Here is a 27430-nt window from a genome sequence, read left to right on the forward strand (position 1 = left end):
GACACCAGGGATGCATGTGCACAAACAAAAGGCCATATGAGGCTGGGCGCGGTGGCTCACGCCTGTAATCCTAGAACTCTGGGAGGCCAAGGCGAGAAGATCACTTGAGCTCAGGAATTCAAGACCAGCGTGGCCAACATGGTGAAATCCCATCTCTACTAAAAATATAAAAAATTAGCTGGGCATGGTGGTGTGTGCCTCTGGTCCCAGCTACTCTGGAGGCTGAGGCAGGAAAATTGCTTGAACCCGAGACGCGCAGGTTGCAGTGAGCCAAAATCGTGCTATCACACTCCAGCCTGGGTGACAAGAGAGAAACTGTCTCAAAAAAAAAAAGGAAAGAAAAGGCCATATGAGGAAGAACACTGTGAGATGGCAACTACCTGCAAGCTGAGGAAAGAGGCCTCAGTAGAAACCAAACCTACTGACACCTTGATCTTCTAGCCTCTAGAATCGTGAGAAAATAAATTTCTGTGATTTCAGCTACACAGTCTGTGGTATTTTATTACCACAGCCCTAGCAAACTAATAGAGCCATGTGCTTTTTTTTTTTTTTTTTTTTTTTGAGACGGAGTCTTGCTCTGTCGCCCAGGCTGGAGTGCAGTGGCTCAATCTTGGCTCACTGCAAGCTCCGCCTCCCGGGTTCACGCCATTCTCCTGCCTCAGCCTCTCTGAGTAGCTGGGACTACAGGCGCCCGCCACCACGCCCGGTTAATGTTTTGTATTTTTAGTAGAGATGGGGTTTCACTGTGGTCTCGATCTCCTGACTTCGTGATCCGCCCGCCTCAGCCTCCCAAAGTGCTGGGATTACAAACGTGAGCCACCACGCCCGGCCTTGTGCTTATTTTTTTCTCCTGTGTCATTCCAACTCTTTCCTGAAGATATGGTAAGAAAACATAACTTTTTTGAACAAAATAATTAAAATATGTTTTAACAAATATTTAAAAATACTTCTGTTTATTTTATGGCATTCCCCTCTCCCCACCAAACTTATCACAGCAGTGACAGTTTCACCTTCTATATTTTGCAAATCCCACCTATGAAGCCTCTCTGCATCGAGTTTGCTCATGCAGTCCTGCTGATGGATGCTGGAGAGAGGTGGTCTAAGTTGGATAGATGTAGGAGAGATTAAAAAAGGGGGGGTGCAATTGTAAGACCCCCTCAATCAACCAGGCACACATTCTAGAAGCATACTGACTTCTGGCTTAATTAACTGGGAAGGAATGGATGCTTTTAAAGATTACATACATAAAATTGATTCTCATTACCTAAGTCCTAGATGTCTTAAAAATATGGATATGGTCCCTAATAGTTTCTGGGCACCTAGTCAAAGATGACAAAAATAGTTATATTAGGCAATATAGTTGCATACTCTTATAAAAAGGCATCAAGGTATTTTTACTACTTGGAGAATATCATATAAAAAAGAAAGTCCTCCTGCGAATTTATTCTTTCAACTAACAAATACAGGGAATGGCTTTCAGTGGATTATGTGAAAGCTTGCTGAGGTCTCACCTGCACATCAACATCTTACTCAAGTTCTCTCTAGAAGGAGTGGAACCTGTAAGTACTGATAGAAAAAAAACATCCAATTTCTTAAAGATTAAAACAAAGGCATTATTATTATTATTAGTTTAAATAGCTTCCTTCTAAGGAGTATAATGCAATTAGTTATAGTGTATTAAACGTAAGTGAATATATTCCTTTAATTCAGTGAGCTAATCTGGTAATTAGTAATAGTAAAATTAGGGTAATGGTCCAAAGAGACATGATTAATTGGACTGGTAATTTTTTGGTGGCAGTTTTAATTAAAAGCCCCTATTCTTTAATTTCTGTTGTTCCTAGCATAAAGTGTTACTCCCAGCAGTTAGAGATATTCTTAGCTGTAGACAAACATCCTGCAGTTTACCAAATATGATACAGTCTTCTCAGGGAAGATACCTACCAAAAAATGAATGACCACTATGTAATTAACCTAAGTGTGTATGTGCTTTGTTTTTGTTTTTTACCATCTCCCACCAGTTATGATTCTTGAGTATTCCCGTGGTTGAAATGGCAATGCTGGTTAAATGAAAATAGTAGCTTTGAAGAGCTGTGTCGTGGCTTACTTCATTGAGTGAGTGATACTGTTCATAGTACGATGCGGAGGCTCGGGGGCTGACTGTGTCATTGGAAATCTGCTGTTGAATAAGATCTTCCACATCTGCCAGCAAGACACTAGGTGATGAAACAGAGAGTGAGCCAGTTTCCAAGCAGAGGGTGGATCTTCCCACATGGCGCATTGCAGGCACAGCAGGTGAGCATGAAGAAAAAAATCGCTAAGAAACCTCATAAGCATTTCATCAGGGTAAAAGTAAGACATCTCACATTGTGATAAACTGATTGACAGACCCTTTCAGTAGAGCCTACATGGGCACTAGAGAAAAAGTAGCTCCTATTAGGTATATTTTCAGGACCTCCATAAAAACCACCCTTTCCCACCATTACCAACATTACTCAATGGTGATTCTTCAGTGTCTTTTATATGAACATATGGATTAATGTACTTTCCTTCAATCCAGACTAACGCTGTATTATGCTGTTTTCAGTTAAAGAGGAAGAAGAAGCAGAAAAGCCTTTTCTTTTTTTTTTTTTTTCTTTTTTTTTCCCCCATTGACCTGCATCAGATGTTCTGCAGAGCCAAAGAAATAGAACAGGAAAAGGGAAGTACAGGAAAGGCATCTCATTCAAGCTCTCTTCAGAGCACCACATTTGTTAACCAGGCAGATATTTTAACTGAATTCAGGCATTCTATCACCTGAGATGGACAAGTTGAAAGTTAGCTATCATACTAACAAAGGGTTCTTTACTTTTATTTAGGCCAATAAATAAAAGCCGCAGCGTTGACATCAGAAAGGTCTAAGTTCGACTCCTAACTCTGCCATGTTCTTTCTGATTTACCCTGAAAAATTCCTTTATAAGTAAGGATATTTTTTCATCTATATAATGGGGATTGCATCTACTTCACGGGGTTAAATAAAGATTAATAGACACAATGTCAATTAATAGAAAGGTTCAGCACAGTTCCTGGAAAACAGTACACACCTATAATATACTCTATAATATATTACTAATAATTAACATAGCATATTATCCAGGGGGCACCCATTGATACACAGAAGACAGCATGGTCTTAAGGAAGGGGCCAGGCCACCAGGAAGGTACTGGCAGTTGGGCAGTAGATATGGAGAGGAGATATTAGACAGGAGACTCCATAGGAAGAAGGCTAGACTCTGAGCAGAAATTGTACCTGATACACTTTGTAAGAAAAGGAAATCATTTCTAATCCACGTGGTGGGTGCTGTTTTTACCCTTAATATACAAAACTTGGGAGCAGAGAGGTGAATAATTCCCCCAGGGTCATATAGGTGGTAAGGGGCAGTGCCAGACTAACCGGAGATCTCTGCAGAGTCTAACCACCTGTTACACTTTTTAAAGCCAGACATTCAGAAATGGTCACTGTCTTTGTGAAGAAGAATTAGCAGAAGCTAAATGCCCTCCCGCAGCTGCTTTTTCAGGAGATATCAAAAAGCCTACCAAGGCAAATGACAGTTTTGCTCCTGAGTCTGGTTACAGAGTCGTCAGAGAAAAAGGAACTATGAGAGGCTTTACCAATCACTGAGTCTAACCTGCATTTTAGATAAGGGATGGAGGTCATGAGGGGTTGAACCACTTATCCAAGATCACAGAGCTGGACCTTAGGCTTTATCACCAGTCCATTTGGTCCAGTCAGAGACTTCTATGCTGCCATGGTTAATACATTTTATTTTTCCAGTAAGCAATTATACCATACCCTAGTCAAGTGCACAGTAGGTGTTTATAGTAACTACTCAGTATGTATTGAATGGTGCCTACCTGCATGGAATTCCGCTCACATTTAAATGGGCTTTCACACTGTCGACATCAGATGCATTTACAAAAAAATGGACTTGTTTTTTCTTCGCAATAAGGTCAGCTGTTACCGGCTGCCAGAGAACAATCTACAGTTTAAGGGGCAAAATTGATAAAATTAAAAAAGAGTTGTTCACATCGTTCTCATCTGTAGTTAGAGCCATGACAGTTTTATCTATAAGGAGTATGAAAAGGACACTCCCTGGTCCTGGTCCCCATCCACACACATGGTAATATAAACATATATTTTGCAGTGAGCTTTTTAAAGTTCCTTTCTATAACTCTAGTTGCTAAAAAAAAAAAGGGCCTTGAACATACAAGATAATCCATAAATATTTGATGAGACAATGATGAATGAATGACTATATTCATGGCTTAACTGTAAAATTGCATGTGTACATCAGATATTTGAAAGGAAACAAAATTTTGTCTAGAAAGAAAGTTGACTAAACATTGATTTTATCTGATAAAAATTTCATGTTCTTGTAATTATCGTCATGTCATTGTTCCTTTTTTTAAAAAAAAAATCTAATTATGGACTTTGGGCAATGGCTTCCAATAAGATTTACATTTTTTCTCTCTTAATGTACATTTATTTATTTATTTATTTATTTATTTATTTATTTATTTATTTTGAGACGGAGTCTGGCTGTCTCCCAGGCTGGAGTGCAGTGCACTCCCGCCTCAGCCTCCCGAGTAGCTAGGACTACAGGCGCCCGCCACCACGCCTGGCTAATTTTTTGTATTTTTAGTGGAGATGGGGTTTCACGGTGTTAGCCAGGATCCTGATCTCGTGATCCACCCGCCTTGGCCTCCCAAAGTGCTGGGATTACAGGCGCGAGCCACCACGCCCGGCCTTAATGTACTTTTTCAAAGCACTTTCACACTCATTTCCTTTGATAATTAGAATGTTTTGATATAGACTAGGCAGATGTTATTATTTGCATTGTTCAGGTGAGGAAATTAAGATTTGTACCTAACATCTAAAAGCATACACCTAGAAGTGACAGAACAAGAACTAGAATTCTAAATCGCAGATGCTTCCTCTTGTAGTATTTCCTGTTTACCATGATGTGGTGGTCATGAATGTGCACTATTCAGCCCTTCAGTTGAGAGAAGCACAGTTGGCTGGTGTTCTCAGTGGCTGCCCTGGTGACCCACTGGAAGCTGAGGCCATGTGGTCTCAGGGCTGCAGCCAGCCAGTAACTGAGCCCTGTGGAAGTGTTAATGCAGGCCCATTCTTGCCAGATATGGTGTTCCCATAACAGGTGACTGGCTTAAGGACTCACCACTGAGATTGACCTAGCTCAGCCTTTCTTGGAACTGCCCTACCGTCTGAGATTCTTTCTCACAAAATCCTTTCTGCAGAGGTGTCAGAGCTATGACATGGTCTGATGATGCTCCCTGCCTTCTCCAGCTCCCGCCTCTATCCTCCAACAGCATTCCCCTCATCGTTTGCTCCTCCAGTCTGGTCTTGACCTCTGCTTCTTGGAAAACACTAACAAACAGGGAGCCATCAATTTCTACCATGATATTGTTACGGGATCCCTGGGGTCGCTTCACCAGCAGAAACCTCTGTGGTCATTGGCGCCTTTGCCTAAGTTTTGCTCAGGCCCGCTGAGCCCGCTCGGCCTGGCAGGCTGCGCTCAACTCGTGCTACTGGCTTGGGTCCCATTCCTGCCAAGGGCGAGCTGAGCGGTGAGGGGTGTGTGAGCGAGCAGATGTGGGGTCCAGCTACTGCACACAGCGAGGCATGCTGTCTGCGGCAGGGTGGGCATCTTCTGGCTCTCTGCAAGGCTGTGGCTGGACCAGGTGTCCCGCAAGCAGCTTCCATGGCTGGCACCGGGGAAGGTGGTGGCACCTAGAGGTTTAGAGACGTCAGGAACCACAGAGCCCTAAAGAGGGTGTCATAGTCCTGCCTCGGGGAGCTCTTAGGTCTGAGCTCCCCAAAAGGCTGCAGTTCTTCTCTCCTTCTTGTCACCCACAACGTGGCAAGCAAGGGGAGTGTTTCAGCCCTGTTCGTGTTAGAGCTCTTTCAACTCCACCATTTGGCAGGTTCCGAGTTCTTGCCCAGCGCCCAGCAACAATGAAGTACGTGGACAAGCAGAGGGTGAGCAAGGTGAAGAGCTTTACTGAGTGATAGAACAGCTCAGAGGAGACTTGCAGCGGGCAGCTCCTCTCTGCAGCCAGGGTGTCCTGATGAGTGTTAGTTCTCAGCAGAGAGGAGACCCTGGAGTGGGTGGCTCCCCTCTACAGCTGGTCCTCCTGCTGTTTCTCCAGAGAGTCTGGCTGAATCTGGGGGTTTTTATGGGCTTCAGATGGGAGGAAGTGCTTGCTGACTGGTTTATGGGCGGCCATGGGCGGGTGCGGAAAAAGCACCATCAGCTCCCATTGCGGTCCACAGGACTGGCAGCCTTCCTGGGCTTGAAGGTGGGGCTTCACCAGGGACCCGCCCTTTTCTGCCTAGGAGCCCGTCTGCCTCCTACGGCTATTTATGGCACCCAGGCTTTTCCAGCTGAGGGGGCCTGCAGGCCAGTGCCGAGATGCCCTCAGCAACCCCCTTGGCTTCCCTCCTGTGCTCGTCAGTACCCAAAGTCCAGAGGGGGCTGAGGCAGCAGGGGGCTAGCATGTCAGTGCTGCCCTGAGCACGCGCACAGCCAGCCAGGTTGTGACTGCGCCTAGGCTCAGCCTCAATTTTGCTCCAAGATTGGAGTGAGCACCAGGAATTTGGAGAGGCCTGACAGCGGGAGCAGGCACTTCTGAGCCTGTAGGGGAATGGGGGGCCTTCTCAGAACACTGAGAGTGCAGAAATGCCTGGGTCTGCAACCCCAGCTGGGCAGCTGCAGCTGCGCCCAGGAGGGCAGGGCTCCTGCGTGCTCCTGGCCCCCAAGAGCACAGGGATGTCCAGGTCTGTAGCTGCAGCTGAGCAGCTGCAGCTGCGCCTGGGGAGCATGAGGCTCCCACCCTGCCATCACAGAAGGGGGCGGGACTTTCACCTCTTCCTGGCTTCCGCTGGCTCAGTGGAGCACATAGCCCCAGCTGTGCCTCCCCGACTGCAGCTGGCCGTGCCTTACCCATGGCAGCAGCCGTTCTAGATGGGCGGCCACTGCCATTAATGTCTGGTAATTCTTTTCAATATTCTACATCTTAGACATTATGTCGAGATGGGTCCCTGGGTGAGAATTTTAATAAATGTACCCTGTGTTTTTGGTGCATCCTTGGTTAAGAACCATTGTTTAATGAGTAAGGTTTTATTTATAAATATTTTAATTTCTGTTACTGTAGCCTCTTTGTAAGTGCACACCTTAAATCCAAAGGTACTATTCTGAAATTGGCTGGAAAGCCAATAGCACAAGTGAAGAAGTTCTGATTTGAGGAACCAACAAAATCATGTGATTATGAGAAGGGAGAGAAGGCTATGAGAAGAAGAGTTCATACCAGATACATATAAGCCAGACAATATACAGAAGTAAACTCAACACCCAGTGCATATACAAAGTGAAACCAATATAAACATAAATTAGGGAGAAATTACCTCATATGTTGTAGTAAGATTCTGTAGAGCTTGAACTTGCCTAGAGGTTCTAGGAAGAGCAGCTAGAACCTGGCCGCTGGGGAAAAAAATAAAAGCGGATTTTGATATTAAATAAAGAAAAAGATGGAATACATTATACTGTGAGGAGCTTTTAGGTAATTGCAAAAGGGAAACGAAATTTAAAATGTTATTAGGACAGAGGATCTCACTACAGACTCAGTGTAAAAAGATAACATATACTCCCAGTCTTTATGCTCTTAAGCAATTGCAAAATCAACAGCTCTCTTGACTGGGGGTCAGTCTACAGAGTATTTACTTCATTCCTTTTTCTTGTGCGTGCATGTGTGTTTTAATTTTAAAAACTAAATATTTGATGCATAAGGGAATATTTATGCTGATCCTAGTTAATTATACAATGAAATGACTGCCTGTGAACCCATCACCCCACTTAAAAAGTGCAGCCTCCTTGACATCCTGAAGATCGTTGTGTGCTCCTCTCTGCCCTACCCCCTTGCCACATCGCCAGAAGTATCCTCTACCTTAAATTTTGACTTTTGCTCATTCCCTTGTTTTTCTTTATAGCATGGATTTTTAAACACATGTATGTGTGAATTCTGAAACAATACCCTTAGATTTGCCTGATTCAACTTTATAAAAATGGTATACTATATGTATTCTTCTGAATCTTGTTTTTCTTTTACTCAGTATTGTATTCTCAAGATTATCATCTGTGTTGAAGTAGCTAGCCATAGTTCACACGTGAAAGCATTTTCTTACAAGTGGAATTGCCATTTCATGGGATATGCACAGTTTTAATTTCACAGGATAGTGTCATATCAGTCCTCAAGTTTTTTGTATCAATTTATATTGTCAGTAGCAGTGGAAAAGATTTCCTCTTGTTCTTCCTCCTTGCCAATACCTGATGCTGTCTGACTTTTCAACTTTTCCAATCAAATTTTTATGAAATGAAATCTTCTCGTGATTTTGATTTTCATTTTCTGACTTATTAATGAAGTACAGTTGTTTATATTTGATTATTGGCCATTCATATTTTTGCTTATATGTTATGTTTATTCAGATCATCTGCCCATTTTTTTTAATTTACTTGTATTTTTATAATAGTTAATTTGTATAATTTCTTTATATATTCTAAATACTAATTTCTTGTCAGTTATATGTATTGCAAATATCTTCTAGTAGTTTGTAATTTGTCTTTTCTCTTTCTTGATGATGTGCTTTTCTTTTTTTTTAATCATTTCCTTCCAGGTTTGTGTAGTTTAAGATGTCTTTCTAGATATCTGGGATATAAAGATATTCTCATATACTTCTTCTGTCCTTCTTATTTAAATTTTAAAATCAGTTGAAAATTATTTGGTTGTGTGCAGTGTGAAGAAGAAATAGACTTCTTTTTTTTTCTTTTAGCATCGTTTATTATGATTTTTTACATCATCGATATTTTTCCCAGGGATCCACTATGTCAATTTTGTCATATATCAAGTTTCCATACTGTTTGGCAGATAAAATGCTGGTTCATCAACACCATTGCCTCTTCCTGCACAGACAAAAAAACTTCATTACCCAGCCTTCCGTGTGGTTGTGTTGAGACCCGGTGCCTGAGCTTCACCAATGGGAATGCGTGGGAGTGTTATAGGCGCCTAAGAGTAGGTGTGTCTGCATGTGCATGTGCCCCCTCTCATCCTGCGGCCAGAAGCAAAGAGCCCCAAATGTGGAGTTGCATAATGGAAGCAGCCAAGATCTCCGAGTTGGAGGAGAGCACCAGGGAGAGTTCTATGACCTTCATCAATTAGTATTATGAGTGAGAAATTGCTCTGATCTGAATGTTTGTGTCCGCCCAAAATTCCTATGTTGAAATCCTAACCTCCAAGGTATTAGGAGGTGAGGGTTTTGGGAGGTGATTAGGTCTTAAGGGGAGAGGCTTCATGAATGGGATTAGTGACCTTAAAAAAGAGATCCCCTCCCCCTTCCACCATGTGAATATATAGCAGGAAGGTGCTGTCTATGAGGAAGACAGTCCCTCACCAAACACAGGAATTAGCTGGTGCTTTGTCCTGAACTTCCCAGCCTCCAGAACCATGAGCAATAAATTTCTGTTGTTTATAAGCTACACCATTTAAGGTATTTTTTGTTATAACTGCCCAAACAGACTAAGACAGAATTAACCCTTTATTGTATTAAGTAAAGCTATTTCAGGTTTTATTAGTGATTGTAGCATAATCAAGGATTACCCTTGCTAATATAATGTGCTCTATTTCTTAGTTCTGTATTATGTTCTATTGATATATTTGTCTACCCTTGAGCCAATACTATTCATCTTAGTGATGGTAGCTTCATATTACATCCTAATATCTTAGAGAACAAACTCTGGCTTCCCCTCTGCCCTGCCCAATTCTTTTTTTTTACAAGCCTCTTGGCTTGATCCTTTGCTTTTTCACATAATTTTTAAAAATCAGCTTGTTATGTTTCATGAAAAAAATGAAATTTTCATTAGAATTATATTGGATCAATAGATTAATAATTTGGAAAGAACAGATATACTCATGATTCTGAGTGTCATTATTAGTAAATACAGTGAATTTGTCTATTTGTCAAGTCTTTTTTTTTTTTTTTTGGAGACTCCGTCATCCAGGCAGGAGTGCAATGGCACGATCTTGGCTTACTGCAACCTCTGCCTCCCAGGTTCAAGCGATTCTCCTGACTCAGCCTCCTGAGTAGCTGGGATTACAGGTGCACACCATCATGCCTGGCTAATTTTTGTATTTTTTAGTAGACACGGGGTTTCACCATGTTGGTCAGGCTAGTCTTGAACTCCTCACGTCGTGATCCACCTGCCTTGGCCTCCCAAAGTGCTGGGATTACAGATGTGAGCCACTGCACGTGGCCTATTTGTCTATTCTTTAATGCCTTTCCAAAAGTTTTATAATTTTATCCATAAAGACATTGCACTTTTTTTTTTTTTTTTTGAGATGGAGTCTCGCTCTTTTGCCCAGGCTGGAGTGCAGTGGCGCCATCTCAGCTCACTGCAACCTCCACCTCCCTGGTTTAAGCGATTTTCCTGCCTCAGCCTCCTGAGTAGCTGGGATTATAGGTGCACACCACCACACCCAGCTAATTTTTTGTATTTTTAGTAGAGACGGGGTTTCACCATGTTGGTCAGGCTGGTCTCGACCTCCTGACCTCGTAATCCACCTGCCTCAGCCTCCCAAAGTGCTGGGATTACAGGCATGAGCCACCGTGCCTGGCTGCGCATTTTTAAATTATGTTTTCTTCTAACAAATTTGCCTTTTTGTTAGTAAATGATAACTTTTAACATGCCACCTCTAAGCTCTTTTTTGCTGAGATATAGAAATAAAAATGATTTTTGGTGTTGATTTTCTATTCAGCTCCCTTGGTAGTTTTGATAATTTTAGTATAGATATTTGGGGGGATTTTTCTCTTTGCAAGTAATCATTACATCTGCATATACTATTAGTTTGGTGCAAAAGTAATTGCAGATTTTGCCCTTACTTTTATGGTACTTAATGTACTTTTAATACATTCTGCTTCTTTAATTTCAATGCTTATAGAGCCCCTTTCCCCTTCCTTTTTGTCTTGCTGTGTTGCCTGGGACTCTAGTACAACACTGAATAGAAGTGGAGATAAAAGGCATGATTCCTAATTTTTAAGAAAAACCTTATAATATTTTACCATTAGAATGCTTGTTGTAGATTTTTGGTAGGTGCCTTTTATCAGTTTAAGAAAACTCCTTGCTCTTTGTTAAGAGTTTTTATGATGAATAGGTGTGGATTTTAAATGCTTTCCATAAGATGAGCATATGGGTTTTCTGGCTTAATATCTTAATGTGGTAAATTATATCAATAGATTGTTTAAAAAGCAGACACTTGGTTAATTTTCTCACCTTTGTTTTGTTGTATTTCTATTTTGCAACTGTTGCTAAGGTTGTGAGAATTCTTGGTGATTCTTACACAGCCAAGGCAATAGATTAATGTGCTCAACGTGAATTTACTTTATTTTCACATACCACTTAGAAAAGAAAGAATTTCTTAGCAAATGTCCTCATCTCTGCGGCTTTCCATCCAGTTTTATAGGTAAGTGATAAGGAGAGAAAAGAAGCAGTGAGGTGAGGGATTGTGGACCCTGTTAACAGCAATGGCATTCTCAGGTTTCCAGTATACCACTGAGTAACCTCACAAGAACTATTGTATTTAAATTAAAATTAAGCTATGTTGGTGGCATTTGCCAGCTCGGAGCCCCTTTTTTTTTTAACTGAACGAGATTTTTCTTTTATTTTCAAACAAATATTGCCCTTGATATATGACGATATATATATATATATATATTATATATATATATTTTTTTTTTTTTTTTTGAGACGGAGTCTTGCTCTGTCACCCATGGTGGAGTGCAGTGGCACGCTCTCGGCTCACTGCAAGCACCGCCTCCCGGGTTCACGCCATTGTCCTGCCTCAGCCTCCCGAGTAGCTGGGACTACAGGCGCCCGCCACCACGCCTGGCTAATTTTTTGTATTTTTAGTAGAGATGGGGTTTCACCATGTTAGCCAGGATGGTCTCGATCTCCTGACCTCGTGATCCGCCTGCCTCGGCCTCCCAAAGTGCTGGGATTACAGGTGTGAGCCACTGCGCCCGGCCAACAATAGATATATTTTAAATTAGAAAAAATGCTTTCCTCTTGCTTTATTTAAAACTAATCTTAGACTTTGCTTCCAGTTATACCCTGCTTTATGAAATAACTAAAAACCTGGACAAAATGTATGGAACAACAGCACTCAAGACATTAGACAACAGCAACATTATGACTAAATGCAACATGGTGTTCTGGATTAGAACTCGGAACAGAAAAAGGGCATTAGTGGGAAAACTGGTGAAATCCAAAAAAGTCTGGAGTTTAGTTAATAGTAATATAACAATGTTGATTTCTCAGTTTTTACTAATACATCATGATAATATAAAATGTTAACATTAGGGTATATTGGGTGAGGGGTATACAGTTGTATTACAATTGGCAACTTTTCTGTAAATCTAAAAATATTCCAAATAAATCATCTTATTTAAGAAAACCATGTACCAAGAGCTCTGAAAGCACAAAAGAGGTTATGATAACTTCTGTTTGTCATTATTAGCAAAGGCTTCATAGAAGGGATGTCTGGGTGCATAAGAATGTCTAAGAGTGGGTAAAGGCACAATAGCAAGAGATAAAGGGCATTGTTGGAAAAATGGCTCTTGTTCATTGTTGCCAAGTATAGGATACAGGTGTTTAAAGCAAGAGAAGAACGGGAACTAAACAGAAATGAGTGTGGGAAGTTATGTTTGTCATCCCCTAGAGAAGATCTTGAATGCATGCTGAGAAATTTGGACTTTATCTTCTAGGCAATTAGAAGTTAGAAAGGTAACATTTGAGCTGTGATTTATAAGGATAATTTTATTTATTTTTTGTTTTTGTTTTTGTTTGTTTGTTTTTGAGATGGAGTCTTGCTCTGTCACCCAGGCTGGAGTGCAGTGGTGTGATCTTGGCTCACTGCAACCTCCACTTCCTGGGTTCAAGTGATTCTCCTGCCTTAGCCTCCTGAGTAGCTGGGATTACAGGCGTGCACCACCATGCCTGGCTAATTTTTGTATTTTTAGTAGAGACGGGGTTTCACCGTGTTGGTCAGGCTGGTCTTGAACTCCTGACCTCAGGCAATCCATCCGCCTCAGGCTCCCAATGTGTTGGGATTACAGGTGTGAGCCACCGCACCCACCAAGGATAACTTTAACAAGGGTGGAGGGTGGCTTTATTTTGGAAATCCTGAGTAAAATATTCTGAATTCTGGAAATAAGTCTATGGAGAGACTTGATTATTAGAAGAGGGGAAAAGTAGCTAGACTGAGAAATTTTATGTCAATCTCTGGTACAAGTTTAGCATAAACTATTAAACCACTGATGAAAGACATATGTTCAAGGATGTGTATTACGGCATTATTCATAGTAACAAAACCTAAAAACCAGGTGAATGCTCAGCAGTAACAGAATTGTCGAATGTTGGTAGTGTCTCCACATTCTAGAATGCTTTTCAGTCATTATAAAAAATGAGTTTGATTTATAACAGTTAACTTGGGGGCTTTAAATGACATATTAAGGGAGAGAAGCAAGATATGGAGAACTTTATGAAATATGATCCTATTTTTGGAAAAAAAAGTTAGATAAAGAAAAGTTATAAGTGTTAAAATCAGGAGAAAATTATACATAAATAAATAACACATTGTTAGCTTTGATTTGGAGGGTGGGAAATGGCAATTGAAGCCTTGGGTAAGTGGCAGAGGAAGAAAAAATGAGATTCTTTTTAAAAGAAAGGTTTCTATAGTACCAATAGGAGATACAACATTCAACTAATGTACAATTATACACAGGGAGGTATAACTATGTGGAGAAATGTATGAAAGGATGATCACAAAAATGTCCATATTTTCCCAGGATGGTGACATTTTAGTGTTTTCTCCCTAATTTTATGCTTTTCTGTATTATTTACTTTTTAAACCCAAAAGAACTCTTATTTTTGTATTTATTCAAGAAAATTAAATTTAAAGAAAAATCTCCTTTGACTGAAAAAGCCACTAACAAGCTTCTCAGTGATGGTGGTAACCCACTCATCTCACCAGCACATTCCTTATTGTTTTCATAAACAGAATGTTCTCTGGGCCCTTGGAGTAGCATAGTGACCCAGTGGGTTTTCTAGCCTTACATAGCATTTTTATTCTAGTGTGCTCTATCTCTTTTTTCACCATCTGCCACATTCGCTCTGACATTTCTAGCTCAGATGGTGCAGGCCATGCTTTCCCCAAGCTTCCAAAAACCACCCTAGCAGCATGTTTGTACCACCTCTCAAGGAACTAACTAGAATGTTAAATTCTGTAGCATGGGTGAATGCACCTCCTTTGGGGTATAGTCCCTTTCCTTTGTTAACATGCCCAGCACTTCCACAGCCAGCTTATGTTGTGACTACCCTAAGTTATTGGCTTGAAGGCCAGGAGGGGAGGTGGGAATAGATCCTGAGGGCTAACTATAGGACATGCCATTACAGAACTGAGCTCTCTGATGTTAAGATCCCCATATAGAGAAGCCAGGTGGGAGGGCTTAACCACCAGTAACAAGTTGGGCACAGTTATTACAATGAGCAGTAAGGTCAGAGTGGCAGCCAGAGGACCATGACCCTCAGAAAATTGTGGAGTCGGTTAGGAGAACACAGAGTTCCTAGGGGCAAGATAGAGGAGCAGCCAACGAAAGGATTGCTCAATCTTTACGATAAAAATAAATCAAGGCTGGATAATGAGAGGGGCTGAGGACAGCTATCCTAATCAAAAGTCATAATCCATTGCCCTTTTCCAGATCTGAGCTGTTCTTAGACCCAGAATTTCTTGCCTGAAGGAGGAGTCAGGTCCCCACAAGGAAAGACCCTGCAACTGTATAAAAAAAGAATCTAAAAAGATCATGACTCCTCCAGTCCTTTCCCAAAGAGACCTATGGAAATTTCCTCAGGTAAGTCTGCACCTTGGGGAAAGGGTAATACTCAAATATTTTCAGGTGTGTTGGATGCAGGGTCACTATCCAAGTTGATTTTGAAACCTGGGTATCTGGAGTCCTAGCCTAAGACTAGCTCATAGCGGGTGCACCATGTCAATGGATTCCGCCATCATTATTTCTCTGGTCACCGAATGTATAATTGACATGAACATACTAGGTAGTTGGCAGAACCTCCACATTGTTTCCTTGAGTGTAAGACAAGAGCTATCATAGTGGGAAAAGCCAAAAGGAAACCTCTGAAATTGCCCAACCTCCCAGCCAAGATATCAAAATTAAAAAAAAAAATTCATCCTTGGGGGAAATGACAAATATCAGTACCACCCTTAAAGACTAAAAGATGCAGGGATGGTAGATCCCATCAAATCCACGTTTAATTTGCCATCTGGATCCCACAAAAACCAGATGGATCCTGGAAAACAACAGCAAACAATCAAACTCAGCCAAGCAACAATCTCAACTGCAGCCGTAGTGCTTGATGTGGCATCTTTGCCGGGGTAGAGTCTCAGGCATATGATATTCAGCTATTGCGCTGGATATTCCAGTCGGAAAAAGCATCAGAACAGTTAACAACCACTTGGGACAGACACCAGTGCATATTTACAGTCTTGCCTAAGCTTTAATTAACTTTCTCACTCTCCAGCTGCAAGATGTGTACTTGATACAAGCCCCCAACTACTGTGCTCTGAAATCTGTCCCCGTGTTAGTGCTAATACCACATTTCCCACTGGCTGCTTGCAGCTAATAACTGAGTATGGTGAGGATACTAAGGGAGGCTCCTTCTACAAAACTGGAAACTCTTCTGATGAGTGAATCTGGCTATAAGACTTTTTTTTTTTTTTTTTTTTTTTTTTTGAGACAGAGTTTTGCTCTTGTCACCCAGGCTGGAGTGCAATGGAGTAATCTTGGCTCACTACAACTTCTGTCTCGTGAGTTCAATTGGTTCTCCTGCCTCAGCCTCTCGAGTAACTGAGATTACAGGCATGTACCACCACACCAGGCTAATTTTTGTATTTTTAGTAAAAATGGGGATTCACCATATCGGTCAGGCTGATCTCGGACTCCTGACCTCAGGTAATCCACCCACTTTGGCCTCTCAAAGTGCTGGGATTACAGGTGTGAGCCACTGCACCTGGCCAGGACTCTTTGTTGGTTTTGCCAGAACTTTCTTAGAACTGCACTACAACCTGAGATGTTCCCTACCTGCTTCCTTCCTTTCCTCTCTCCTCCACAGGGGTTAAGCTTGCATTACAGTCTCATGGCTCTCCTAGCCTCCTCCAGCCCTCTCCCCATTTCTTGCACCCAAGAATTTTCCCCATCACACCTCTTGCACAGCTAATCCCATCTTGGTATCTGCTTCTCAGAGGATCATAACTGACACAGGAAGAGGAAGTCTGATACGTGGACAGTCGAGTTGATAGTGCATGGGTGCAAGTAAAAAATGAAGTGGGCTGGGCGCGGTGGCTCACGCTTGTAATCCCAGCACTTTGGGAGACCAAGGCGGGTGGATCACCTGAGGTCAGGAGTTCGAGACCAGCCTGGCCAATATGGTGAAATCCCATCTCTACTAAAAATGCAAAAAATTAGCTGGGCATGGTGGCAGGCACTGTAATGCCAGCTACTTGGGAGGCTGAGGCAGGAGAATTGCTTGAACCCGGGAGGCAGAGGTTGTAGTGAGCTGATATCGCGCCACTGCACTCTAGCCTGGGCGACAGAGGGAGACTCCATCTCAAAAAAGAAAAAAAAAGTGAAGTGGTGCTGCATTATGGACTCACTCAGGTGACCAAAAGAGAGCAGAGAGGGAAATCGTCCCAAATAGGCAGAGCTTCAATGTTGCATCTCATCATACACCTTGGGTGGAAAAGGTGTTTCCAGTGTTAGAATATGCAAGAATTCATGGAGAGTGGCAAGTGACACGACTGGAAAACCCCTCAAGAACCTGGAAGAAGAAATCTTGACAGATTGGAGACAAAGAGATTGGAGAAACGGGGATGTGAATGGAACTATGAGAGTGGACAGAAAGTGTCAAGATCTTTGTATCACTTATTAATGCCTAACCAGGAGCACCCACAACAGAATAGACATTAAACAGCTGCATAAACAAATGACTCAGCCAGTTGATATCAGTCAGCCTGTGTCAACAGCCACCCCAATTCTGACACAAAGGGCACTAGAACAGAATAGCCTGATGGCAGAGATGAAGTGTGCATGGCTCCAGCAGCACGGACTCCTCTCATTAAGGCTGATCTAGCTACTTCCTGCCCCATGTCTAACTTGCCAGCAACAGAGACCAAAGTTGAGCCCCGGAATCAGCACCATTCCTCAAAGAGACCAGCTAGTCACTTGGTGGTAAGTTGACTACATCTGTCCTCTTCCACTCTGGGTATGAGTTTATCTCGCCTGCCTGTAGGGCCTCAGGCAAGCATCACCATACAAGGGCTTATGGAGTGTTTGACCCACTGATACAACATCTCACATAACATCCTATCAAATCACGAGCTCCACTTTACAGCAAGGGAATTGCAGAAATGGGTCCATTACCATGGAATCCACTTAGCCTCTCACATACCACAATACCTAGTTGCCACTAGCCTGATACTGCAATAAAAATGGTTTGTTGAAGGATCAATTGAGGTGCTAACTGGGAAGGCAACATCCTCCAGTACACACTTTAAATCAATACTCATATGGTGCTGTGTCCCTACTAGGTAGTATACATGGTTCCAGGAACCAAGTTGGAGTGTTTCCATATACCATCACTCCAAGTAACCCACTCGGATAATTAGTACTTTAAATCTACAAATATGGACTCTGTACTTTTAAAAGCTCTGGTTTCCAGAGAGCATAGGAAGAGTTCCTTTAAACTGAAAGCTGTTGTTACTGTCCAGTCATTTCAGTTTCCTCATGCTGATCGATTATCAGGAAGGGAGAGGAGTTACCATGGGTTTTCTAGCCATGCAGGAAGGGTAATTGACTCCAATAATCAGAAGGACATTGAGGGCTTCACTTATATACTGAATGTGGCAGGGAAGAATGTGTTTGGAACCCAGCTTAGGCATTCTGTAATATTCCCTTGTCCAAATTTGATGTATACAGACAATTGCAGCAGCCATGGCCCAAGAGGGCCCAGTGACTACGACTCAGATCCTTGAGGGTTGAGGGTCTGGGTTGTCTCACCAGGTAAACCACCTAGATTAGAAGAGGTGCTAGCAGAGGGTGAGGGGAAAACAGAATGGGTAGGGGAGAAGAGGAATGACAAGTATTGGTTATGGCCTCAAGACTAGCTGTAGCTGTGAAGGTTGTAGTTTATTTCACTAATGTTCCTCTTGTCTATTTCCTTTTGGAAGAGGGAGCAAGCAAAATCCCAGAAGAGTTGATCTCAAAGCTTATTTTATGAAGAAAATTGACCTGAGTGACACAAAGGGTTGGACTGTAGTAGATGTCGTGTTTTGCTGCCTACATCTCCATCCAGGGATGAACTCTTATTTCCTCACCTTCTTTGTTTCCTCAGCTTCTGGGAGGGTTGGCAGCTGACATTCTCACCTGAGTCCCTTTCTAGGACTTGCCCTTGCCTGAAGAGAGCTGTGTTGCCCAACATGATGCCTCCTCCAAGGTACAGTCCACACCCAGTGACTAATAAACAGGGGTTACAAAGGCATGCCTGCTTGCCCCAGTTTGGGACAACTTTACCAGGCCAACCCAGTCTCAAGGCTCTCTGCAGGAACAGGTGAGGCCATAGTTGTGACAACATCACAGTTCAGTTTCTCCTTTGCCCAAGCCTTCTTCCTTCATTCCTCCACAGATGTTGATCCTGAGATTCCTTTGCAGTAAACTTCCTCCATGCAAGCTTCATCTCAGAGTCTGTTTCCTGGGGAAACTAACCTGCAACTGATACAAATGCCTATTCTGTGAGATAAAACACTAAAAGTACAATGTGTGTGGTATAAATATTCTGCTACAGGAATACAAAGTCAGATATCATTTTTGACTTAGGTAGTCAGAGAATGGAGATATTCTGAGTTGGACTTCTGAGATAGGATTCAACAGGTGAAGAGAAGATGAGATGGCATAAGACTAACATAGGCAGAATTTTGCTAAACGAATTGGAGATGAAACATCATAAGTGCAGGTGCACAAGTAGAAAAGTAAAATCAGAGCTCAAGGAAGGGGAAGTGATCCAGCTGGGCAGAAATATGGGGCCTATATAGAGATATACCAGGAAATAAAGCCAGGACAAATGGCAGGGTAGTACCTGACTGTTAAGGGTCTTAAATGCTGGGGTCAAGATTGTGGCCCTTACTTAAAAGTTGGTTGGGCATGATTTTGGGAGTTTTAACAAAAGATGTGGCAAACTCAAAGCTTCCTTTTCATGTAAAGTATAGAGAAGTGGAGGTTCATATCATTAAATCACTGTAATTTCAGTGTGAACTTCCTAACAATTTGAGCTAACCGTGAGATAGGACACCTTACCAAGCAATGAGCTCTCCATTATCTAAACAGAAGCTGAATTTCAAGTCCATGTAGACAAGTCTTGTGTTGACTAGAACATAATATGTTTGCGGGGACTTTTCTTCTTTTTTACTGATATTTACTAACTTGGATATTGTGCTAAGTGCTTTACAGGTATTCTTATTTAATCCTCACAAGGCAGTATGGTAGATAATATATTATATTGAAAATAATGGGCCGGGCACAGTGGCTCATGCCTGTAATCCCAGCACTTTGGGAGGCCGAGGCAGGTGGATCACCTGAGGTCAGGAGTTCAAGACCAGCCTGACCAATATGGTGAAACCCTGTCTTTACTAAAAATACAAAAATAAGCCTGACGTAGTAGCTCACACCTGTAGTCCCAGCTACTCGGGAGGCTGAAGCATGAGAATCACTTGAACCCACGAGGTGGAGGTTACAGTGAGCCAAAATCACACCACTGGACTCCAGCCTGGGCAAGAGCGCATGACTAGGTCTCAAAAGAAAGAAATAAAGAAGGAAAATAATGAGCAAAAAATGCTGAGTGGACAGTATTAAATTTAAAAAAACCTAATGTATTAAAGAAGGAGAAAAGTACAAAAATTAGTCAACAAGCAGAGAAAGAAAATATAAAGGTAAAAATGTATATTATCCAAATGAAGCCTCCTTCTTAAGAAGAAAAAATTGAGGAAATTCAAAAAATAAGTTAGGAAATAGTGAGTAAAATTATGAAGTTAAAAATTCACCAAAAATTTATTGATATGTCCAAGTTCAGCTTGTAGTGAACAGACTCTTCTTACGCAGAATTTGAGCAAAGTGCTAACACAACAGAGTTAGGTAATGGGATGAGGGCCAGTCAGATCACTCTATTTTTGGAAACTGTTTTCATGACTGCTTCCCCTTAGTCATAGACAGGCTATATAAAAAGCTGTCAGAGTGGAAAGAGGGAGAGGATTTGTGAAAAATTTTTTATTTATTTATTTTTTTTAGCAAGTTGTTATGGTTCTGTAAGTCACCACCCTCCCAAAGGGATGAAGTGTCGGGGTGCACTCCCCTCACCTCAGCCTAGTAGGGGGACTTCCAGGAGATAATGAGAGAGTTTGATGTTTCCTCAAATTTACAGACACAAAGACTGGTGCCTGGCTTCTCCTGATAAAGCTAAACCTGCATGTGGCTGGTCTCTAGTTGGCTAGATAGTAGTAGTTAAAATGAAAAGAAACACTTAATGTTAGATGCTGTCCAATAGGGCCACCTAAAGGGACGGAAGGTTCTCAGCAGCAAGAGCCCAGAGGTAGAAGCAAGACTCCTAGCGGGGAAGGATGGAGTCGCAAGTGAAAACCTAGACAAAGAAGCATCTGTCCTGGTCCAGAGGCTTCCCCAATAAAGATGTCTCACACACCTCTAAGAAGTTAGAACTTGAGAAAAAGACTAACAAGAAAAAGAGTAAGGTGTGTGTGTGGAAGAGGTGAGGCAGTTGTTTTCCTATAAATAATGTTAAATTAAACTAAATTTGGTCTGAGGATGCCTCGTAATTTGAGTCTCTACATAACAAACTGCAACCTAACTTAGGAGTATTTTTGTTTTTGTACTAACGAGGTGAGTCTCAGCCAATCACAGCAGCCAAGCTACAGCCAATCCCATGTGGCCAACTGATCAGCCCATGCCCAGTAAGACAACTGCTCACCTGTAACTACTCAAGCTGCTTCCAGACCTCATTTCCATTTGCTGTTTATAAGTGCTGCCTGCCCACCTTGCTGAGCAGAACTCTCTGAACTTCTTTCGTTTTTGAGGGTTACTTGATTAGAAAATTGTTATTTGTTCAGTTAAACTTTTCTAAATATAATTCGTTTAAAGATTTTCTTTTAACAACAAAGATGGGGATATTTGAACAATACCTTGGTTGGAGCTGACACTCTAATTTCTAAATTGAGGCTATTTGTATTTTTAGCAGGACCCAAGGACTGTCACTTAAAAGCAGGCTAAAAAGCCTTGAAATTTTCTAACTTTCCATGCAAGAGCAGTGATAGATAACCCCACTACACAAAATGTCATGGGGCCATGGAAGACAAAAAATAAAGTTGTGTTTCAACTGCATCTCTGAAAGATACGATTATAGCACTTACACAATAACCACTTGAGAAAAAAGAACAGCCTTGCACCAAAAATAGAATGAGAAGTACAAGCACAGTGAAGTAACAGGTCACTTTACAGAAAAAGTAAAGTGAGGCTCAAAGGGGACGAGCAAATTGCCCAAGCCTGCATGGGTGATAAGTAGCAGATCTGGGGCTCGAATCCAGATCCTGAGCTTTCAATACCTATGCGACACTTCCTCTGTTCCTTCCCTTCTGAGAATGTGATTATGTTCATTGGGGTGTATCCCCTGCTATGGTTTACAGGGGAGGGTTCACACTTTCATCTTCTGAAAGATTATTTTGAATTTAAAAAGCTGGCAAGATATCTCTGAACAATGGAACATAGCCCAAGGCTGCAATTTTGTTGCACACATTACAGTGTTTTAAGGCCACTGGTGGCCTGTTCTTTGAGATGAAAACAATACATCAGTAGGAGCTAAGTGAAAGAGAGTAAACTGGTCTCCAGGTACCCAAATAGTATGTGAAGTCAACAGAGGAACACTTCCTGTGGTCTGTTAATAATTCAGAAGCCCTTTATCCTCAACCCTCCTCCACTCTCTAATTCCCAAGTCTTCTTCCTAGTGTCTCTGACTTCCTCTTTCCAAATAGTCTGGGCTGGCAGGCTGCATTTAGGTAATCACTGCACAATACAATTACTGATTCTGTTTACAAGATTCTTGCTAGTATTTTATTTTTACCCTTTATAGTGTTTGGCTTTTAAAAGCAAATGAATATGGAGTCATGATTTTTTGGCTGCCTTTCTCTTTGGCATATGATATTTATGCCTTTAAAACTTGTTGTTGTTGTTCCAGGGCATTTCACTGATGAAATTTATCAAAATGAACCTACAAATCAGCCACTAAGAGACTGCATGAATAAAAACTGTTAGTAGGAAAATGATTATAACAAAAAAAAACAAAGAACAGCTTTAAGAAAAAGCCAGACTGTTAGCTTTTTTTTTTTTTAGAAGGGTTGATATTCTCAACCCCAGCAATAATTTATCAAAGTCTGTCGCCCTGAATGAAATTAGATTTCCTTTTTAGCTTCAGGAATAGGCCATTCCTGGAAAAGTGGAGCACAGAAACATTTGGTAAAAAAATTTATTTTTACTCACAGAAAGAGTAATTTGCAATGCTATTTCTAGTGAAGGGATGGGAACCAGGATTCAGATATTCATCTGTCTACAATACTGAGGTCCTCCTACCTCCTCTCCCCTACAAAGGGACCCTTGCAGTATACAAAAGTATTAAATATTTTTAATGTATATTCTTATATCCTTTTTTCAAGCATAAGTATCAGTCAGATTTCAGAGTATAAGCTGAAGCAACAAATAGTAAGAAAGTCCATGCATGAAGATATGTTCTCACTCATTTTTTTACTATTTTATTGTTGGCTACTTCTTTTATTTGCATTAGATTTAGTGTCACTAAGCTGCTATACACGTACTCATTTGAAGAGATGTGCTAAAGATTTTGGTGTGTTTTGCTATTGATTATCCTATCCAAGAGTTTGGGTTACTCTATGATCAAGATGGCGGTCTGCAGTGAGCCCACCTGCCTGCCAACCTCTGCAACAACCAGCTGAGGATAATTGTACCGGGCTGACGCCAAGGCCATGATTAGATCTGCTAGTGGGTGAGAACCATGAGACTGAACCTCTAATCCCGAACCTGTCTTCCAAGCTACTTTCCAAACCAACTGCTGCCTCCAACTCCCTTTGACTAAATCTGACCTCCCTTCAAACTGGCTCTCTTCCTAATTTCCAGATTTTATAGAGGCAATGTTGTGCAGTGAACAGAGTTGAAATGAGGCTAAAGTGGGTTTGAATCTAAGCTCTACACTTACTGTTTGATCTTGGGCCAATTATTTATTCTTCCTGAGGCTCAGTTTCCTCCTTTGTAAAATGTCAGTAAAGATTCATAGCATGTAGGATTTTATGCATTTAAAGAGATAACATTTCTAAGTGACTAGTTCAGTGCCTGGCACAAACACAGGCACTAAATAAGCAAAGGTTTCCTCCCTTTCCCCTAACTGTCAATGGTACTGCCACTGTGTACAGTAGCCAAGTTGGACATGTTGATACCAATTTTTCTCTTCTCCCCCTTTCCCTTAACTGAAGCCAATCATCAAGTTATGGAATATTAGAACTAGCAAGAACCTTAGAAATCCTGACCATATGATTCACCGATAAAATACAGAGAAAGACATAAGTAACTGATCATTGCAGCAATCTGGACCCCCATGTCAATCAAATAACAAAAATAATATCATTTTATGATAGAATTTGTTGCTTGACATTCGACAATCATATTGAACAAAAGAAGATCAATCAACTATAATCAGTTCAGTGATCATGTACAAACACAGCCTCAGGCTCACAAGTCAAGATCTATTTTCCAAACTATTGTCCTATGGTTATTTATGACCATGAACATTTTTTTGGTGGTAGAATGTTCCCTGTCCCTGGTATATTCCTTTGCCCTATGTCTCTTCTTTCTTTGTCATTTACTAACATGAGGAGAGGGATCTGTCTCAAAGATAATTGGAGGGGAAAAATAAGATAATTCCAAAGGAAACAATATCAATGTTTTAAAGCCTAAAAATTGACTAGTTAATAAATTACATTACATGTACCCTGGAACTATTTGCTCCATGCATTGCATGTGCTATAGCATGAGTTCATTTGTGTTCTTCTAGATAGTTTATCCTAAGGGAATCTACTAAGCAAAATAAGAATCAGATAATAGTTCTTTATCACACAACTCTTCTTCCTTTCATATTCCATGCTAAATAATCATGCATGATCCAAACATCCTATTTAACACTTCACCCTCTTCTTCCTCCTATGTTCCATGTACAAGGGGAAAATAAATGATCCGTAGTTAACTTTTTTTGTGTGAAGACAGGAAGAATATGAATCATACATCAAGTTAGAGTATAAATAGTTACGTTTATAAAAGATTTAATTTCTTGAATCTCCATAGTCACTGGATATGCATATCATCCAAGGTTCTCCCAATAATAAAACCACAGCCTGGAAAGAAAAAAGACCCTGTCTTTAGTAATAGCCCATTGTGCTAAAGTCTACTTATTTGTGAGGGCAACTTGGAAAGTTCTGAAAGACCTGGCCTTCAAAGTTTACCATTTTGCCCACCAGCTCAGTGCACTGACTTGACACGACATGAGGCAAATAAGTGAGGAGAGTGGCCCACCACAGTCTAAGATTCTATTGGGTTACCTCTGAAATGCGAAGACATGGTGCTCACAGAAGAGAACAATGGGTACAAGGACTGCAAGGCTGCAAAGCTTCATCCCAACAGCAATTTTCTGTACAACAAATTTCTCTGAAGAGAAAAACCCAGATCATTGATTGCATAACAGCCTTCTTTACACACTGGTTAAAATGTAATGGCATGTTCCCTCTTGTTCCTGTGGGTCAATCAACTTAGCTTCCATTTCCACTCCCAAAAAGAGAAATACCATTGGCTTAGTTAGGCTGTTGCTTGATAATTAAACACTCAAAAAGAGTATGATGAGAGTTGCTCTTAATTTAGACTATCTAGAAAATGTGTAACTCCATGGAGAAGATAGGGCCAAGAATAAAAGGATAGTAATACAGTAGCATCTTGTCTGGTTTGTTGCAGAACAATAGCTATAGAATATTGACTAATGGATATATAGCCTATGTTGAGGGAGATCTACAGTGAAGTAGTATAAATGTTTTCCCTTGCCTCTGACTTTTTCAACATTTTAAATTTATGAAGACATAAAAAGTGAGTCCGTCAAATCTGGCTAATCCAATCCAATGCTGAAGTGCAGTTTGTCAGGATGATTACAGGATCTCTGTTCAAAAAGATGTTTCCTTGACCATAGGGAATGATGGGCCCACCCCCGATAGGAATACTATTTCATGGAAGCTGGTTCAAGCAGTAAAGACAACAGGTCACTTTGAGTCTCATTTATTTAAAGGTCACCATAAGAGCCATCAATTAAATCGAGGCCCATCCCCTATCATCTTGAAAGTAGCATCGAATAACATTTTGTCTAGTATGAGGCCATATCCTACCCTCTGTAAGTGGGTGGAACCCTCTTCCCCTACATTCCCATTGGTTAATGCACTTGAATGTTCTTGAAGTCAGAATTGGCAAATTTGCAAAATAAATCAGCCTGCCCACAATTAACTTCTGAGAAGAAAATGATTTTTTTTCTTTTTCTCTTTTTTTTTTTTTTTTTGAGATGGAGTCTCACTCTGTAGCCCAAGCTGGAGTGCAGAGGCGTGATCTTGGCTCACTGCAACCTTCACCTCTGGGGCTCAAGCGATTCTCCTGCCTCAGCCTCCCAAGTAGCTGGGACTAGAGGTGTGCCCCATCACACCCAGTTAATTTTTTTTGTATTTTTAGTAAAGACAGGGTTACACCATGTTGCCCTGGATGGTCTCAAACTCCTGAGCTCAGGAGATCCACCCGCCTCTGCCTTCCAAAGTGCTGGGATTACAGACGTGAGCCACCGTGACTGGCCAGAAGAAAATGATTGAGATTTCAAACTTTTCCTTTTGAGGTTCAAAGTTATTGAATGATATTTAATGAATTAAGGTGACCTCCACTGTAACCACTTGTTGTATAAGAAAGAAGAAGAAATAAGAAAATACGTGTGTGTCTGCTCATTTGTGGAGAAAGAAACATAAGAAGGATAGACTAGAAATCATTGAGACTGGTTATCCACAGGAGGTGAGTGGAAATACAGTGGAAAAGACAGGGTAGAAGAGATGGGGAGGGACGCTTCTTTGGGTGAAGTTTTTTTAATAGTTCCGAACTTAAGAACTACTCTGAATTTTAGAACCATGTTGTTTTCACATATGTACTTAAAACAAGCAAACAAATACATTCTAAAAAAGAATACAAACAAAAACAAATGAACCTGTGTTTCAAATGAATAACATAATCACACTGAAGGAGAGAGAGAAAAACTAACCCAAGTAACTTCTACCTTATCTTTTTAACATAAAAGGTAACTTTAAAATAAACAGTCAAAATAGTTAAAATATCCTAATAAATTCTATCAATTTTTGTGCTACTTATTTTGTATCTGTGTTTCTTCTTTATTTTATGTCCTGTTTCCTCTCTGGGGAAACAGAAACACAGGATACAAAAGAAACAGAGTGCACAAAAAATAATAAATTTTAAATTATATTTCTTATTGCTGAAGCAATCTTTTAAAAGTTCCTATAGCAAAAGTCTGCAGGTGATAAAATCTTTTATGCTCTGTATCTTTAACGATAACTTTCTTTTGCCCTCACTTTCAAGTACCAGTTTAGCTGAATGTAATATTCGAGTGTGACGGATGCATCATTGTTGTTTGACATTTCCTGTTGCATGGTAGGAATCTGCTGCCCAGGTAATTGTTGTTCCCTTGCAGTTTAGCTGTCCTTTCTCCTTGGTGACTTTTAAGGGGTTATCTTTATCCTTGGTGCTTCTCAGATCCATTACTCTGGTCCAGATGTGGATTTAGTTTTTATTATCTCGCTCAGTACACAGGATGTACTTTTGATCTGAGGATTTAGACATTTCTTCAGTCTTGGAAAATCATTTTATTATTTCTTCAGCTATTGTATCTCTGCTAGTGCCCCGTAGGGGCTCCTGTTGGAGCTTCTTGATCTATCTTTCATGTCTTGTAACTGTCCTTTCATGTTTTAAAAACTCATCATCTTTGTCTCTGTATGCTGTATTCTGGGTGAGTTTCTCAGCACTGTCTTCAAATCCACTAATTCATTCTTTGAGT

The 27430-nt window shown here is 41.0% G+C and overlaps 1 protein-coding gene and 1 long non-coding RNA gene across 3 annotated transcripts in view; one reads left to right on the forward strand and one right to left on the reverse strand.

The window, feature by feature from the left end:
- Window positions 1–24973, reverse strand: part of CPB2 (carboxypeptidase B2) — a 51389-nt gene extending 26416 nt beyond the window's left edge. Inside the window, exons 1-4 of one of the 2 annotated variants that reach the window (XM_003270056.3) lie at window positions 24891–24973; window positions 7462–7537; window positions 3891–4015; window positions 2105–2213 (exon numbers count right to left, since the gene is read on the reverse strand). In XM_003270056.3, coding sequence (XP_003270104.2) covers window positions 2105–2213; window positions 3891–4015; window positions 7462–7537; window positions 24891–24964 — 384 coding nt within the window. In that variant the 5' untranslated portion in view covers window positions 24965–24973. The remainder of the gene's footprint in view (window positions 1–2104; window positions 2214–3890; window positions 4016–7461; window positions 7538–24890) is intronic. The other variant, XM_012506969.2, reaches the window with a different exon arrangement.
- Window positions 8985–16483, forward strand: LOC115835186. The gene is made up of 3 exons (XR_004030165.1): window positions 8985–9126; window positions 14863–15012; window positions 16419–16483. It is a non-coding gene; the product is annotated as an uncharacterized LOC115835186 (long non-coding RNA).
- Window positions 24974–27430: the final 2457 nt, after the last annotated feature.

Source organism: Nomascus leucogenys, chromosome 5 (genome assembly GCF_006542625.1).
Source record: "Nomascus leucogenys isolate Asia chromosome 5, Asia_NLE_v1, whole genome shotgun sequence".
In the NCBI taxonomy this organism is placed as follows: Eukaryota; Metazoa; Chordata; class Mammalia; order Primates; family Hylobatidae; genus Nomascus; species Nomascus leucogenys.